The following is a 15,392-nucleotide window of genomic DNA, read 5'->3' on the forward strand; positions in this document are numbered from 1 at the left end:
TATCACATCCCTCCGTTACTGGGCTCATCTTGAAGCGTTTCACCAGATGGCAGCTTTAAAGGAAACCGGTTGGATTCATTTACTCCATCCCCATCCTTCTGCAGCGATGCACCGATGCACATCCAAGGAGAGCTTGACATTTATTAATGCTTCAAATGTTGACGCCTGAGAATTTGGGGCTATTTCCTAATGAAGTTGTCAGATTTGCTGCCTAAGCAATCTAGAAAGCTCGATGCTGCCTTTTCAGCAGTCCATGTTTTCATCAACTCTCCTTAATTTACATGACGAAACACATCTATTTCCATACCCTCCGTTATTGGGCTTATCTTGAAGCGTTTCACCAGATGGCAGCTCTGAAGGAAACCGGTTGGATTCATTTACTCCATCTCCATCCTTCTGCAGCGATGCACATCCAAGGAGAGCTTGACATTTATTAATGCTTCAAATGTTGACGCCTGAGAATTTGGGGCTATTTCCTAATGAAGTTGTCAGATTTGCTGCCTAAGCAATCTAGAAAGCTCGATGCTGCCTTTTCAGCAGTCCATGTTTTCATCAACTCTCCTTAATTTACATGACGAAACACATCTATTTCCATACATAAGCACGTCAACAGTGTTTTTGAAGGCAGTGAAATAAGTCTCAGACCAACAAAACTATTCAGGTATAAATCCACTTTTAATTGTCAAGCTAACTTCTAGCTCCTACATTCAATGCAAGGATCAGAAACCACAAGTCTGAGAGCAGAAGTTCATTCTACCCCCAGTCGCTGATCGTTTTGGCAGCTGTCAAAAGGTAACTTCCAGAATCCACTCGTTTCAGAAGCTTTTCACCACCTCGCGGCTCCAGGTGAACATCCCGGACTGTCTTTAACAGCCATCGACATCTTCCAAACCCAGTTCTTTGGCAACAGTTACACATAGCATTGTGCGTATATAAAGAGCTTATAATAAATCTTCTTTTACATTCTAATTGTCTTAACCTTCACAGAAGTATTAAAGTGCTCAATCAACTCGGAACAGACTCTCCTTCCCTAGTCAGCCTACTTCCTGGAAACGCTTGTACTTAAGTCAGCAAACCCAGAAGCAAACAAGAAGAGAAAAGGTACTTGTATGAAAAAAACCCTTTGCAGGAGTATTACAACCCCTTACGAGCCAAGAGGCCTCAAGTCTCACTTCTCCCTTCTACCCACACGTTGAGACACGGGTCCAAAATGTGCAACCAGCCTAAGCCAGCACAACTGGGCCAGTTTCCCACCAGTTGATTCTTTGGCCACTGACTTGTGTCGAAAAAAAGCCCCTGCAAACCAGAATCCTACTGATGCTACAGAGAAAAGACGAACAGTGAAGTCATACTGGTAAAGCAACAGCAACAAAAGACACGAACAAGAGTTGTGATGGATATTTAACGCCTCAGTTATCTGGATTTTGTGATCTGTTAGCAACACCTAACACCATCTGAAATCAAGGCTTTAAGTGTGGGCATTTTTGGCCTAAGTGAGGGGATGGAGGGTACATCTCAGAATAATTTCCTCTGTGCATGCCACTTCACCCCACTATGCTCTGAGTCAGAGGAGACCTCAGTTGGGGTCTCTGCTCTTCTTCAAAGAGGACCAGAGCCACATCCTCTTGTGTGCATCCCCGCCCTCCTCCAGCCACAGCATCCACAACACGATCTAAGCATCCCACAGGGCGACTTCTACCTGCCAAGAGCTGAGACACCAGACCTGCAACCCCAGGGCACGTGTGTGTTTAACAGCTTATTCAACCACAGGATGATGCTTTTCACTCCACCTTTGGTTAAACCTTTTGACATCCGTGGGAAAAGCACATTATTTAAGCACCACCAGGCCCTTGCACTCCCCGTCTTACGACGGGTACTGAGCTGTTTGCCGTCACCTTTTTCTGTTGACTGAAGATCAGACATACTTCTACCACCTCCGCCTTTGCGCTGCCCCGAAATCCTGTTTGCTGACTGCTCGCCCCGTCTCCACACATAGACCTCAGTAACAGCCATTAGAGATCTCGCCACAGAAGTGACTCAAAAGCCAGGAAATGTTGACAGAGGTGATCAGAAACCACACAGATTTACACCGGCTGTCACACCACGTATCAGACACGGTGTGAGTTACCTCTGCTGCCCCCAAGACTGACTGAAAGCCAAACATGTGGTGATACCTGCTTGGATGTACTGGAGCACTCCTCCTGACCATGAGACTTCTCAGCAGTCCCACAGGAAGGGGTTGGTGCAACGTGAAGGTCCTGCTTTTAAGGTCACACGATGCTGTTTTGCTTGCTAAAGCTGAGGGCTTTGTGATTGCTCAGGGATATATAAACCATGGCCATGCTCTTGGGAACACTTACTGCTCTCCTCCATCAAGTATGAATGAAAGATGAAGAGTTTTATACGAAAATAAAAATGTAGGTTGTTTTAGATGTGTTTTAAAGCCATAGGCAGCTACATTATGATTAAATACCATCTGATATTCAGTGCAAATAAACCAAAACTTCAGTGGAGCTTTTGACCCAATGCCTTCCTCCCTCATCACAGAGCTGCTCTTCCTCATCACGCAGAGGACATCCAGTCAGTAGGGCATGTGCTGATCAACCCTGCACCATTTACTGGGCAAGCAATTGGTTAGAAACACTTCCCTGTGCTAATAACATATTTGCATATCACTCTTCTTCCCTCATTTCTACCGTTTTGAAAGTTCATTTTCTTCAGAGGTCCACATTTTTCTTAACGCTTCGGCTGTGAATCCGTAGTGTGCAGCAAAGGGCAAGCACTGAACTAAAGGGCAGCTTGTTTCACAGTACTCCAAGTAAGAAAACTGACCATAGTACAAGCAAAATTAAATAAACTGAAGTATCAAAGACAGCAGAAGTTAGATTCATCCAGAAATATAATATAATGTCTGGGAGTGGGGAAAACTGGAGAGTAGCTACAAAACGGAAACAATGAAATGACCAACAAATATTGAGCAGGCGGAAGAGGAAAACTTTCATTGCATGCTGTACATTAAAATTAAACGCAAAATTCACACGTTGGGAGCATCAGGAAAGAATGATGAAGGTCTCAAGCCATGGGAAGACGAAAAGCAAAGGAACACCTTGAATAAAGCAGCACATGAACAAAACCAGCAACTGAGCAGCTTTCAAAAGAAAAGTGACCGTATCTCAAACGAGAAAAAGCAGCACTGAAGCAGAGGACAAGTACATGGTCAAGACATCACGGGTAACACTGACTGCACAGAACACTTCTGAGATTTTGAAAGAATCAGGCCTATTTGTATATCTATGCAAAATATATACACAACTCCATATGTATATATGTACACATAGGCACTACTGTACATATGTATAACGCGATCATTAACCCAACTGCCCTTTGACAAGTTTCAGCATCTGAATCTGGGTGCAAGCAACAACGCTGCAGTTGTGCAAAATTGCTCTTCTGTGTTCGATTACCAAGAAGTAACGGCAGAAAAATCCAAAATCATTCCCAAATAGCTTAGACCCAGATGCAGTTTCATCATCATCACCACGTGAGCCCAACCTCTGAACATTTCCAGCTCATTGGTAGGAATTAAATATTCATCCAGAGCTGTGGATTGTATCAGGACAAATTATATCTGTTTCCAACCCTGCTAATCTGAAGAGATGGCCAGACACCTCTCCTGACATCAGTGGTTTAGCATGAGGCCATCCCACCCAGGATACCAATTTGGGAATAGTAGACGCACAGGAAAATGAATTCAAAGGCTGGAACAGGACTGTCACTCGGTAGAAGAAAGGTCAGTTTCTGTCTTTATAGTGTTTTGGAAGAAAGGGACACGGTGCATTAAAAGGAAAGATTCCCCCACCCCTCAAACAAGGGAACACACAACAACTCTGAGAACGCATGCTCCAGCTGCACGGACATGCTGATCTTTGGGGTTTCCAGTTTTGGGATGTGGAAAGTAGCATTTCCATAAAGCTCACGGCTCCAAAGAGCATCGGCCTCCCAAGTCCAAGGCTGTTTTGGTCTGACACTTCAACGCTCGACTGGTCTTTGCTATGTGTGCATTACCAATGCTGTTTTAGAGCAGAAAGAAAGTGGTGAGAGAAAGAACTGCAGAGAGATTGTTCTACGCCTCAGCAAAGCCTCCTTCCAGCTCCAAAAGTGCTGTCCTCGCTGCTCTGCATGCAGAGGACCCCGTTTAGTGCTCGGCATCCATAGCATCCAAGTACTTGGCTTCGATGATCCTAGGGAGCAGGTTATACCTAGGATTGAACCAGAGAGACAGCGTTAGTGCTTGTTTTTATTCAGGCAACGTTTTGTTTGCCTGTCCCAAGACTCTCAGTTGAGTTTGTCCATGGCCACGCATGCAGATTCACCCAGGAGAAAGGGAGATGAAGTGGGGGAAAGTAAAAAACAACCAATCTTGCAAGCAAATACAGCACTTGTAGGAATAACAGTGAGGTCCTCCTCCTCCTGGAAGAAGCCTCCTCATTGAAGGACAAATATCCTCATAGAAGATAAATCGTTTTCCTAGAGCACTCTGTCAGTAAAAAGCTTTAGAAGTGCCAAAAATATGCCACCTTGCCTGATCCACAGCTATGCCCCTGCAAAAGCTTCTGCTGCCTCCAGTTTGCTAGCAGGTGAGGTACAATGCTAACAAGCATCATTTATTTCTAGCTTCTACTTTCCTCACCACTTTCCCTGTAGTTTCCCAACACACAAACCCCACCTGATGCAGCCTCACAGCCATCAAAATGCTGCCAACACCTGGCATTGAGAGCTCACCGGAGAAATGTTCCTCTAAATTTACAGGGCTGGCTCAAAGACCTGCACACAAGGGTTATTTGTCTTGCATTTCCTCAGTTCTCCAAGTCGCCCCTTTCCAGCTCTCCCACAAAGCAGCCTTAACACATCCCAGAAGCTTTGGTCTTTAGAGCAGTGTCAAATATATCAGACTCGAGGCCATTTGCTAAGCAGGGCTGTGCCCTTCGTTCCTCCTTCCCTACCTGGAGTCTGGTTTCCACCAGATCGTGGAGACAGTAATTCCCACACTTCTGTTTTTATTTGTTTGTTTCCAAGAACATCCTAATGAATTAACATGTTTGGATGAGAAAGGGAAGGCATTGTAACAGTATGCTGTGAAGTCGCCCTCATTAAATCCTACCGCATATTTAGTTTGACACTTCTCCTCGCCTAACAAAGAAGCTATTCTGCAGCTGATAAAATAAGGCACAAAGCACTAGAAAAGACAGTGTGGGACTTGGAAGAGCCTTTTCAATAGCTGTGCAAGAGATCCCAAACAGCACTTACTACTGAGAAGTACCAGGATCCACTTAAAGAAACCTGTCATGAAATAAAACGCTTGAGAGCCGTGGGAGCACAGATAAGCATCACAGAGAACTTGGAAAGGAGATTCTCCCTCCCCAAGCAACCTTAACCTCAGTACTCCCCAGAGCAGCGATTAGAGAGTAACCAAAAACGGGTCACCCCAAAGCTCTGAACCAAAGCCAGGAACTGGAGATACCCAAAGCGATCACATTTTCTCCCAACAGGCTGTTCTCCGCTGCAATAATGAGAAGCCATTGAAATCCGTTATCTTTCACACGAACACTGCACCAGTGGAAAAAGATGGTCCCTTATCGCTGACAGTGAAAGTCAAGCATCTAATGCTGTTGGGCAGATGGAAGTGTGGCTTTGAGACAGACGAGGAACATGGCTGGTTTTCTGGATGGGACACTTAACCATGACTCACTGATCCGTGCTTGATTCTTGTCTTTGACCCCTGGCTACTCTCCCACCTCCTCTTCCTCCCTTCACTTCTTAAAAAAAGAGGGAGAAAACATATTTCATTCCTTCTAAGTCTGTCTCATCTATTTACAGTGCCAAATCTTTGTGAAACAGTCGTCGTTAACTACAGAGCTCATGCATCACGGTGCCGTGTTCTCAGCTGGAGCCCACAGAAACCACATGAAGGCAAAAGAAACGAGAGAAAGGAAAGCCAAGGGCAAATCTCAGTATTGTGCAGCACTACTTTCACCTTAGCAGCAGGGCTGATTATCCAGCTACTAGAAATAGCTGCCCTGGAAAGAGGAAAGGAGTTAGCAACAGAGCTAGTGTAAGATGACTTATTTACTCAAAAGATGACATATTTGCACCACTGAAGTATCGAGCACTTATAGCAAAGTCAGGTTCTTAGACACAGCACTCTCCTCACGCTAATCTAGCTCATTACACTACATCCAGTACTTGAATGTTTGGCAAAGCGTGTCTCACGTTTTCTTTCCTGTACCGAGCTGCTCTGAGCAGACTTGCAATTCCCACAAGAGTCGCTCATCCAGCCCTGCACGCAGTCCAAGTATTTACCAGGCACTTAACCAGTCATCCAAAGCGACGCCGATGTGAAGGCTGGGTGAGAGACTCTTACCGTAGGAACAATAATTCCAGTGTTTTCCAATATTTTGTTTGTCTTTAAAAATCCAGCCCAAATAGCTCTAACCTGACCCTGTTGAAAGCTACAATAGTTTTGACATTTGCTTTAGAAAGAACCGGAGCCATCTTCATCACCCAAGGAAAACACCACAGTAGCTGCCTTGGGAGACTATCACATTGGTAGCCCTGGACTTGGAGATTAGACAGAAAAAATCTCTGAGACTGCAAGGTCAAGGACAAACAGATATCACTGGATGCTGTGCTGGCCTAAAAATAATCAACTGGACTGAAAACAGAGCTGTTCCTCCCAAGATCTTATTATGGCTTCTCATTATAACCAAAGGAGGGAGAGCATGAATGATTTAACCAAAGAATGATGGGCAGTCACTGTTAATGAACATTAGGGAAGAAATTAGTTTAATTTCTCAATTATTCTCTCTCAGGACTGAAAGACATTGTAGGGTCCTCCCAGTCTTGAAGATACATTTTATGACTACATGTGGCCAATTTGACCTAACTGATCATTTGCAATGATATTCAGCAGTGCAGGTGGTCTGTAAGGTCACAAGAGCACTGGATAAGAGAGAAGAATTCCTCTCAGGAAACATTTCCAGCTCTGCTTTGAGCACAGGCCTTAGGAAATTGAATTGCAGAGCAATAAGGAACATTATCAAGTGCCTAGAGGGAAGGCTTAGACTACAGCTCCTCAGGAGGATCAGGCATCTCACAAACTGCAAGAGATTTATTTTCCTCTCCGACAGCTGTGAGAAAACCACCTGCCAGCCCAGAACCCTTGGCAGAACACCCAGCAGCAGTGAAATCACAGGCTCTCTGCACTATTGCTCCTCAAACCTGAGCAGCTGGTGAAGAAGAGGTCACTACCACCCACATCCAAGATCTGGCTACTCAGGAAAGTACCAGATACCCTCCTAGACCACTCGGACTTCCTGCAGCCCAACCTTGAAGATGAAAGGCGTGGGAGACAGAATTAAAAACAGCCAAGCTTTGCCTGGAAGAGCTTCGTACCTGATAGGGATCATCCCTATCATGATGAGTGGGAAGATCATCTTCATGTAGGGCAGCGGTGACATGCCGAAACCACAGAGGATGAGGAGCTGCAGGACCTGCAAGCCTGTGAAATAGTGGATCTTCCTCTGGGGCACTCTGCGGATGTAATGTGTCGGAGGATAAGCAGTCTGGGAAGAGAAGAATTACACGTTAGATACGCAGTGACCCGGACTTGTGACTGCAGAATGTGGCTTTTAAGGAAGTCACCAATTTACAATCACAGCGCACCCACATCAGAGTCCTTCACAGGTTCAAGAGCTGAACGCAGGATTTGTAGGGTTAAAGCAAGTGCCTTCAACCACAGCGCTGGCAGCAACACAGAGAGGATGACTGGGCACTAGGAAGACACCACACAGCGAATATTGCCTTTGGGAACATCCGGAGTGCAATAAAATATCTTGATAAGTACAGTAATGAGATTCCCCTGAGTAGGATTATCAGGGCTTTGCAGCAACATGTGATGGGGTGAGGGTAAGCAGATGCATTGAGGTGTTGTTACTGCTGGGTGGTTTCTCCACCAGGTTTTTTTCCCTGGTGGTCCCATTTCTTGGCTGAATCCCGGCAGGGGAAGACCAGGAGATGGGTCTGGGGAATCACAGGAAGCAGCTGTAACTCAGAACTGCAGTGATTTTTCCCGACTCATGTAAGCTATTCATTTTTGAGAGATGGGGAAAAAAAGTGACATTAATAGGCTAAATATCACTCGTGGTTTCTTTTCACAGCTCCCTGCCCATGTCTGAGCACAGGCTTTGACTCACTGTCTATACATCAATGAAGAGCATGAGCGACTGTCTGCTGGCACCGATACAGACTCAATGGATTTCAGATTGCGCCGTGACTCATTAAAAGGCTTCCAGAAAAGGGAGATCTCCATATTTGAGGACACTTTTTAATTTTCCAAACCGAAGCCTGGAAAATTCCACACATAATTTGTCCTAAACCCACAAGTAACACACCACATAGTTGTATCAGTAACTATCCAATCCGCCTTCAAAAATTGATATGACAAATGCAATCTTTACCCGGATCGCACAGTTTTAACCTCTGGGATGTAATATTAGAGATCAAGATAGATTAGCAGAGATGCAGAGCCAAATGTTGGGTTTATTAAGCCCTTTACCCTTGGTTGCATAAGAGAAGGTGAGCTGGAAACTCCTTCTTGCTCCCAGGTACCGCCCACGCTGCCAGCCAACACATTCTTACCACTTGTAATACAGATGGGCTTGAAAACACATCTTCCAGATTTGTTTTCATCCCACATCAGAAGGGTTTCAATAACACAAGTAATCTCATTTTGAGTCTAAAATCCAATCTCGTGGTGTTTCACACAAGTCAAAATGAAAGTGTAAAATATAACAAAGCTTCAGAGCAGGTAATTTTTTGCTGGGGAAAGCAAAGATTGCCATTTACTGGCATTACACATGTGCTTTTAGATAATTTTAAAAATGCATCTACTCTGCAGCTGACATGACATGCACAGGGGGTTTTTAAAACTTCCAAACACCCTATATTCAGTGAGCAACACTTTGTGCAACTGGATTTTTTTATAAAGCCATTGTTTGATTGTATTTTTGGTTCGTGCTCAACATAATTTACGGGCTATCTTCACCGGTAGCAGCTATCCCAGCTCCATCCATGCTCTCATCTTTGTCTCTGGAGAGCTGGTCTCCAGAGCAATTCTTAGCAGACTGAAAAGTGAAGGATTATATCCAAGACACTGCTCTGAACAAGGAAGCTAAAACACTTTTGTGGCAGGGAAAAGCAGAAAGCGATTTATGCAGAATTTGAAAGACAAACGAGATGCAGCACAATTCTATGAACAATTTAGCTACCCTCTTTTTTTAAACCCAACAATAACCACGCCACTTTTCTTTTCTGACACTGCGTTATTCTCCCATTCGTTTGTCTGCTTTAATGGAAAAGATTTCTCTTGCTTGTGTCTCAGTGGCAAAGCCAAACTAGAGACATCAAGTTTCACTCCCACTTTGCATAGAAAGGTGAAAGATGCAGCCAAAGCATTGGTTGGAGCTGGAAACCAGTCCCATGAGAAGATGAGTTTTGGGGGTAACCCCATTCCCAACACCAGCAGCTTCCCACATTAGGGAAAATAGGGTTGTGAATACAATTTCCTCCGTTTCACCAGACTGGTGCCCCAGTCTCTGTACCTGTTCCTTGAGCAGGAGAGCCACCCTTTCAAAGAGCTGGTTCCCATCAATGGAGGTCAGCGCGATGTAGAGGAAGAGGCCATAGAGGACTGGTTTGGGGATCCACTGGAGAGGGAAAGGAAGGAGCAGGAGCGAGAGGCCAACCAAGAAGTTTGCCACTAGACTTGTCAGCCGGGTCTCCTTCACGCTCACAATCCTGAAAGCGAGAAAACAGGGATTAGGGGAGCAGGATAACATCCCAGTATCCACGTAAGCTTATCGCTGGGGCTCACTTCTCTGCGGAGGCGCAGGACACGTGCCGCTTGGGAAAGGGAAACTCATCCCCACTGCACTGAGATCAGCACTTCTGGCCCCGCGCTGACACCGAGAAGGCAGAGCTCCGCTGGACCCGGGCCAGGCACTTAATCCACAGCTCAAACACAGCAGCTGGAAAAAGGCCAAATTCCCCTTCTGCAAAGCTCCACGCATCCCATCCTGAACTAAATTGCCCTCTAAACTAATTCTGTTGAGCACATTGAAAATAAAAGAGAAAAAACCAAACCAAAACACACCACAAAAACAAACTCGGGCAAGAATCCTCTTTCTGAGCAGTAATCCTTTCCTCAATTTGCCCAGTGCATATGCAATTGGCTTTCATCCAAAAGAAAACTCATTGACTTCTACAGGAACTAATGAACCTCTTGTAAAAAAATGTCTTCGACTCCACTGCGAGTCAGCATTTTTGATGCAATTGAGGATCTCCTTGTTTATATGGAAGGGAATGCTGAGAGCACTATGCAGGGAGCTAGGAATTTAGTTCTGCTGTGGGTAACAGCAGTTGCACTGCAAATTGCTTGTTACCATGCAAAACGTGGGATTAATTAATGCAGATTTGCCAGAGCTGACAGACTAGAGATTGATTTTGGTTTTTATGGGAGAAGAAAGACGGACAGGAAAGCATGCGGCAACTTTCAGAGCCTACATGTGGGGTGAGGGGAGGTTGCTTTTATTTTCCCTTTAACTAAACCTGAGCTCTTAGTATAGTTCAAAAAAAAAATACCAGAGACAATAGGAGGAAAGAAAACCCTCCTCTTCCAAGACTACTTATAAATAGAGAAAAGGGAGATTTCTTTATGTAAGTTTTTTGAGAAGATAAATCTACCAGTTCAGTGGATAAGCTAGTGAGTAAATCCCTCTGTTATCAGGAGAAATTCTTGTCCACAGGCTGTTTTGGTCTCATTTGGTGACCTCATTCCCTGGATATGAGACCTCATATTCCGAATTAACCCTGTATACAAAACACTCTGAGGATTAACACAAGAGCCAGCCACAAGATGGATCAAAACACATTTCCCTCTTTTACATATGCACTTGCTGGGATGTCGTAACCCCTTCTGTCCTAAAGAAGATTGCTTCTCAGTGAATTCTTTCAGTATTAAGTTTTTTTAGAGTCTTGCTTATAAATAAGGTCAGGTTGAGCTTCAAATTCGGTTACACATTCAAGAGCATAATAAAGCTGTGAGGATGAAGGAGCCTTCCACATCTGTGTTAAGAGAGAGGGGGAAATGATAACAGCCTAAGGCTTGCCCTCAGGATTTGGATAACGTGGCAGAGTTAACACGACCATTCATGAGACCTAAAAGACAAACAGCCCACCAAGTCCTGGTGACAACACCTGAATGCCTTGGTGAGTAGCAGGGCAGGCGGTGTGTATTATCCAGGATTACCAAGGATTAACACGACCATTCACGAGACCTAAGAGACAAACAGCCCACCAAGTCCTGAGGACAACACTTGAATGCCTTGGTGAGTAGCGGGACAGGCGGTGTGTATTATCCAGGATTACCAAGGGAGAATGCACAGGAGAGACACAGGAGGTGTTAACCTTCAAGAAACCTCTGGGTAGGTTTAAACAGCAGAAACTCCAGCTTTCTTCCTTCCAAATTGATTTTGTTCATAACAAAAAAAAAAGCATTTATGTGATTTCAAGCAAAAAAAAAAAATCAAACCCACTGCTGGGGATACTCAGAAACTCCAAGCACTGGTCTGAGCAGGCACAAGTCTGTTGGGTTCCTTGCGAGCAAGCAAAGTCATGCAAACCAAACAGCAGAAAGTCCAGCTTTCTTCCTTCCAAACTGATTTTGTTCATAACAAAAAAAAAGCATTTATGTGATTTCAAGCAAAAAAAAAAAATAAAAACAAACCCACTGCTGAGGATACTCAGAAACTCCAAGCACTGGTCTGAGCAGGCACAAGTCTGTTGGGCTCCTTGCGAGCAAGCAAAGTCATGCAAACCAAAGAGCTTAGATATGAAGCCACTAGATTTCAACCAGATGCAAGGCTGCAAGTACAAGAGCAGCTCAGAGTAGCAGCCCTTTGGTAAAGGGTTTTTGGAGCTCATGAAATCCTCTGCCTGTTGTCTCCTGGGGATGCAGCAATCACAGCACTGAAGAGTGTTTAATCACACACAAGATGTACTGCAACTACTATTGCCAGCTCCTGCTAATGCCACTTATTAAAGTCGTTTGGAATTTCTTATCAGAACATCATTAAAGTTGCTCATAATTGACCATATTTGAGATCATTAAAGTTCCCAGTCTCGGCTGGTCCCAGAAGACCAACACTGCCAATTTCTGCCACTTCTGGCATCTTATTAACTATTACCATTGCCATTTCTGGCGTCTTATTACATCTTATGACATCAAGAGCAGACACATCAAGTCAAAAGAAGAAATCTGGTAATTTGCATGTGCTCAGAATCTGGTTTGGCCCTTGAGGAAACAGCCCCAGAAAACCTGCGCTGAAATGGAAACCAAGTAATTAATGGAGATTAAAGAGCATAAACCAGGCTCATTTCCCCAGAATTCTTTAAAGGCAGCTAGCACAAGATGAGCCATTCCCAACCTCCTCCGTGTGAATAATGAGAGCCTATTTGAAGATTGCCACATGAAACTCAAGTGCTTACTCTACAGGGGAGAAGACAAATTTGCTCTCGTTGTGACAGATCTTTATTCTTGTTTGTATCATCGTCCTCACTGAGAGCTTTGATTCAAGCAGAAGAAAGGAGCCTGCCAAGGGAGCCAGCACTGAAAGAAATCCTGATTTTCTAATTGAGCTTCAGTACATTTTTCAGAGGAGGAAAAAAAAAAAGAAAAGAGAAAAGATGACAACATTGCTGGGAGCCTCCTGTTTATAGCTCAGTGCTTCGCACAGAACAAAAAGCTCCAGTCTCAAAGGGAGTTCAAACAAGCAGGAAATCCTCGTTCCCAATATTCAGTTCACAGCACACATTTACGTAGGGATTTGCCTCCAGCAGAGGCAGAGCTGTGCCGTGAAGGAACAGGCAGTGAGATCAGGGCATCCCTCAGCACATTCAGGATAATCACTGGAGCCATATCTAGGTTAGCGCGGCCAAAAAGGGCTCTCCAATGCTCTTTTTGGGCAGCTGGGTGAAGGAGGCAGGACAAGGGTAGTCCTCAATTCAGGCAGGGGATTTGACTTTCAAGGAGAGGGCAGAATAAAGACAGGCAGTGGTAAAACAGTAAAAAGCCACCAAGTATTTGAATCGATAACAGAAAACAGAGAAGGGAGCCTTGGCACATGGACTTCAAAGGCTCAGCTCTGCATCTCCCGAAGAAATGGAGAGTAGAGGTGTCCCAGAGCAGACCATGGTCACCAGGAGCAAGAGCATGGACTAAAACCCTACAGAACTCAAGTTACAAAGCTGATGTTTTGAAACAGGGTTTAGATTTATTCAAAAGGGATACAGGTGTGGGAACAACTAATACCAACACACACTAATGGGAATACGAGCTCAAGGGACTGATCTCAGCAAAGGTCTGTAAAAACATTATGGGGAGCAACCAGGACCCAGCAATATCCAGGTGTAGCAGGTGAAATCTGTCCATTGCTGACCCAAAAAGCAGCTGGGCCAGGTTGGGCTGGGCCAGCTTGCACCAAAACCAGCATGAAGGCAAGACCGAAATTAAGAGGCAGACCCACTCCATCCCCAGAAGTAAATGAGCACTTCAGCCTCCCTTTTGACAAGTGGCAACTCTGAAAAAGGAAACTAAGACAGGATAATTAAAACTAATGGCATGCGAGTGGAAATTACCACTTCTGAGGCAAAAGCACTCAACTATAACAAAATGAGATCAAACAGACCAGATAATCTCTATTCCGGAGCAGGTTTCTAAAGAAATTATTTTTTTAATAAAACTTAAAACCTAAGTCTCTGATAAGACTGTGTTGGACAACTCGGAACAGCAAAAAACTCGGTCTTAAATAGAAAGCCGTGACCCGGGCGTGGCTTCACAGTTGCTTTTGCTTAAAAACAAGATAATTTAATCAGCTTCACGCCTTCGTGAAACCTTTGTGGTAGAAGATGCTATGTGAGCTCTGAAATAATGCTGCATTTTTCCTACCCTTTGTAATAACCACCAGACAGGTTTCAGAATCAGACTGGATTCCTTCTGGTGAAGACAACTGGAAAGACCCAGCCAAAAGCATCTCCTCAGCTTTCCACAGGGATAAACCTAAAAAAGGCCTTGGCCGACACTTCCAAAGTGTGTTTTTCATCGGAGAAGGCCGAGTCCAAGCAGGCTGCCCCCAGCCACTGATAAGAGCATTAACTTGTGGCTGTCCTATAACAAGCGCTTTGATGAAGGGGGATGAAGCCAGGTCACAGGCCATGCTGGCTGAGATGACTTCATTTGGTGCATCTCCCCTCTACGTTCCCATCTCGCAGGTTTTCAAGACAACAGCTAGCTCCCCTTTACCCAAAGCATTAGGAAACCACAAATGAACTCAAACAGATCCAAGACAGCTCTGCAGTTCCTACTCACGTCTCGTAGATGTGTCCGTTTTCAACCCTCTCCTCCACGTAGGCCAGGGCGCGGACGTGCATTGGAGAGTGAGGGAAAGCAGCATGGATCCACGGGAGGCCAAAGACCGAGAGCCCCGTGTTAATCAGCGCGACGAGCAGGAGGTCCCAGTGATACGCTGTGCCCTTCACCAACCTGAAACGAGGTGTTTGTTGGCAGCAGTTACGCCCGGTGAAAACTGTAACAGGCTGCCCTTGCTGAACCCGAGCTCCAATGCTAAACATTGCGGTGCATGTCCACGCACAGAGCGATTTCACGCTCCTCCTGCTTTACAGCTTGCGTTACGTGAACGTGAAAGGTAATGAAACACGACAGTTTGCTCCCAGAGCAGTCGTCTCCTGGGAAGGATGATGCTGAGCAGAAAGGCAGCCCACTAAAATAACAACAGCCCATGAAAGTTTCCTCAGTGTTTTGCTGCCGCGTTTATTGCGGAGTCCACTCAAAATGTACACGTATAGCTGCTGGCAGAGTCCACATGGGGAGCAGTAAGAAACCCGGGCATGGGTTGCCAAACTACCGACACTGAAGTTTCCCCACTCATCTTGTTTTAAACCCTGGTCTCCCTCCTTCCCCACGAGCAGAACACGTGCCTGGCATGCTGCAGCAATCCCCTAATTATGTAATTGCGACGGCACGATAAGAAAATGGGACAAGAATTCATTAAAGCTGCAGCTCCTCTGCGGTAGTCAATCGTAAAGATATGCTCTTAACTTCGGTGAATGCAGAGCAGCCTCCCTGCTTCATTTATGAGGGGAGGGAGAAACTGGCAGCCTTCCCCAAGGAAGCCGACCACTTCACATTCGCTTTGTAAGGACTACACAGAGCAGCTGCTGACACTGAACTCACAGAATCACAGAATGTTAGGGATTGG

The 15,392-nt window shown here is 45.1% G+C and overlaps 1 protein-coding gene across 1 annotated transcript; it reads right to left on the reverse strand.

The window, feature by feature from the left end:
* Window positions 1–3,861: 3,861 nt before the first annotated feature.
* LOC104545606 (sodium bicarbonate transporter-like protein 11) lies at window positions 3,862–14,656 on the reverse strand (the record flags this gene model as incomplete). The annotated part of the gene is made up of 4 exons (XM_010190791.1): window positions 3,862–4,259; window positions 7,453–7,622; window positions 9,660–9,855; window positions 14,483–14,656. Coding segments are annotated over 4 exons (604 nt in total), but the record flags the coding sequence as incomplete, so codon positions are not given.
* Between the last annotated feature and the right edge of the window lie 736 nt (window positions 14,657–15,392).

This window comes from Mesitornis unicolor, unplaced genomic scaffold (genome assembly GCF_000695765.1).
Source record: "Mesitornis unicolor isolate BGI_N332 unplaced genomic scaffold, ASM69576v1 scaffold5258, whole genome shotgun sequence".
In the NCBI taxonomy this organism is placed as follows: Eukaryota; Metazoa; Chordata; class Aves; order Mesitornithiformes; family Mesitornithidae; genus Mesitornis; species Mesitornis unicolor.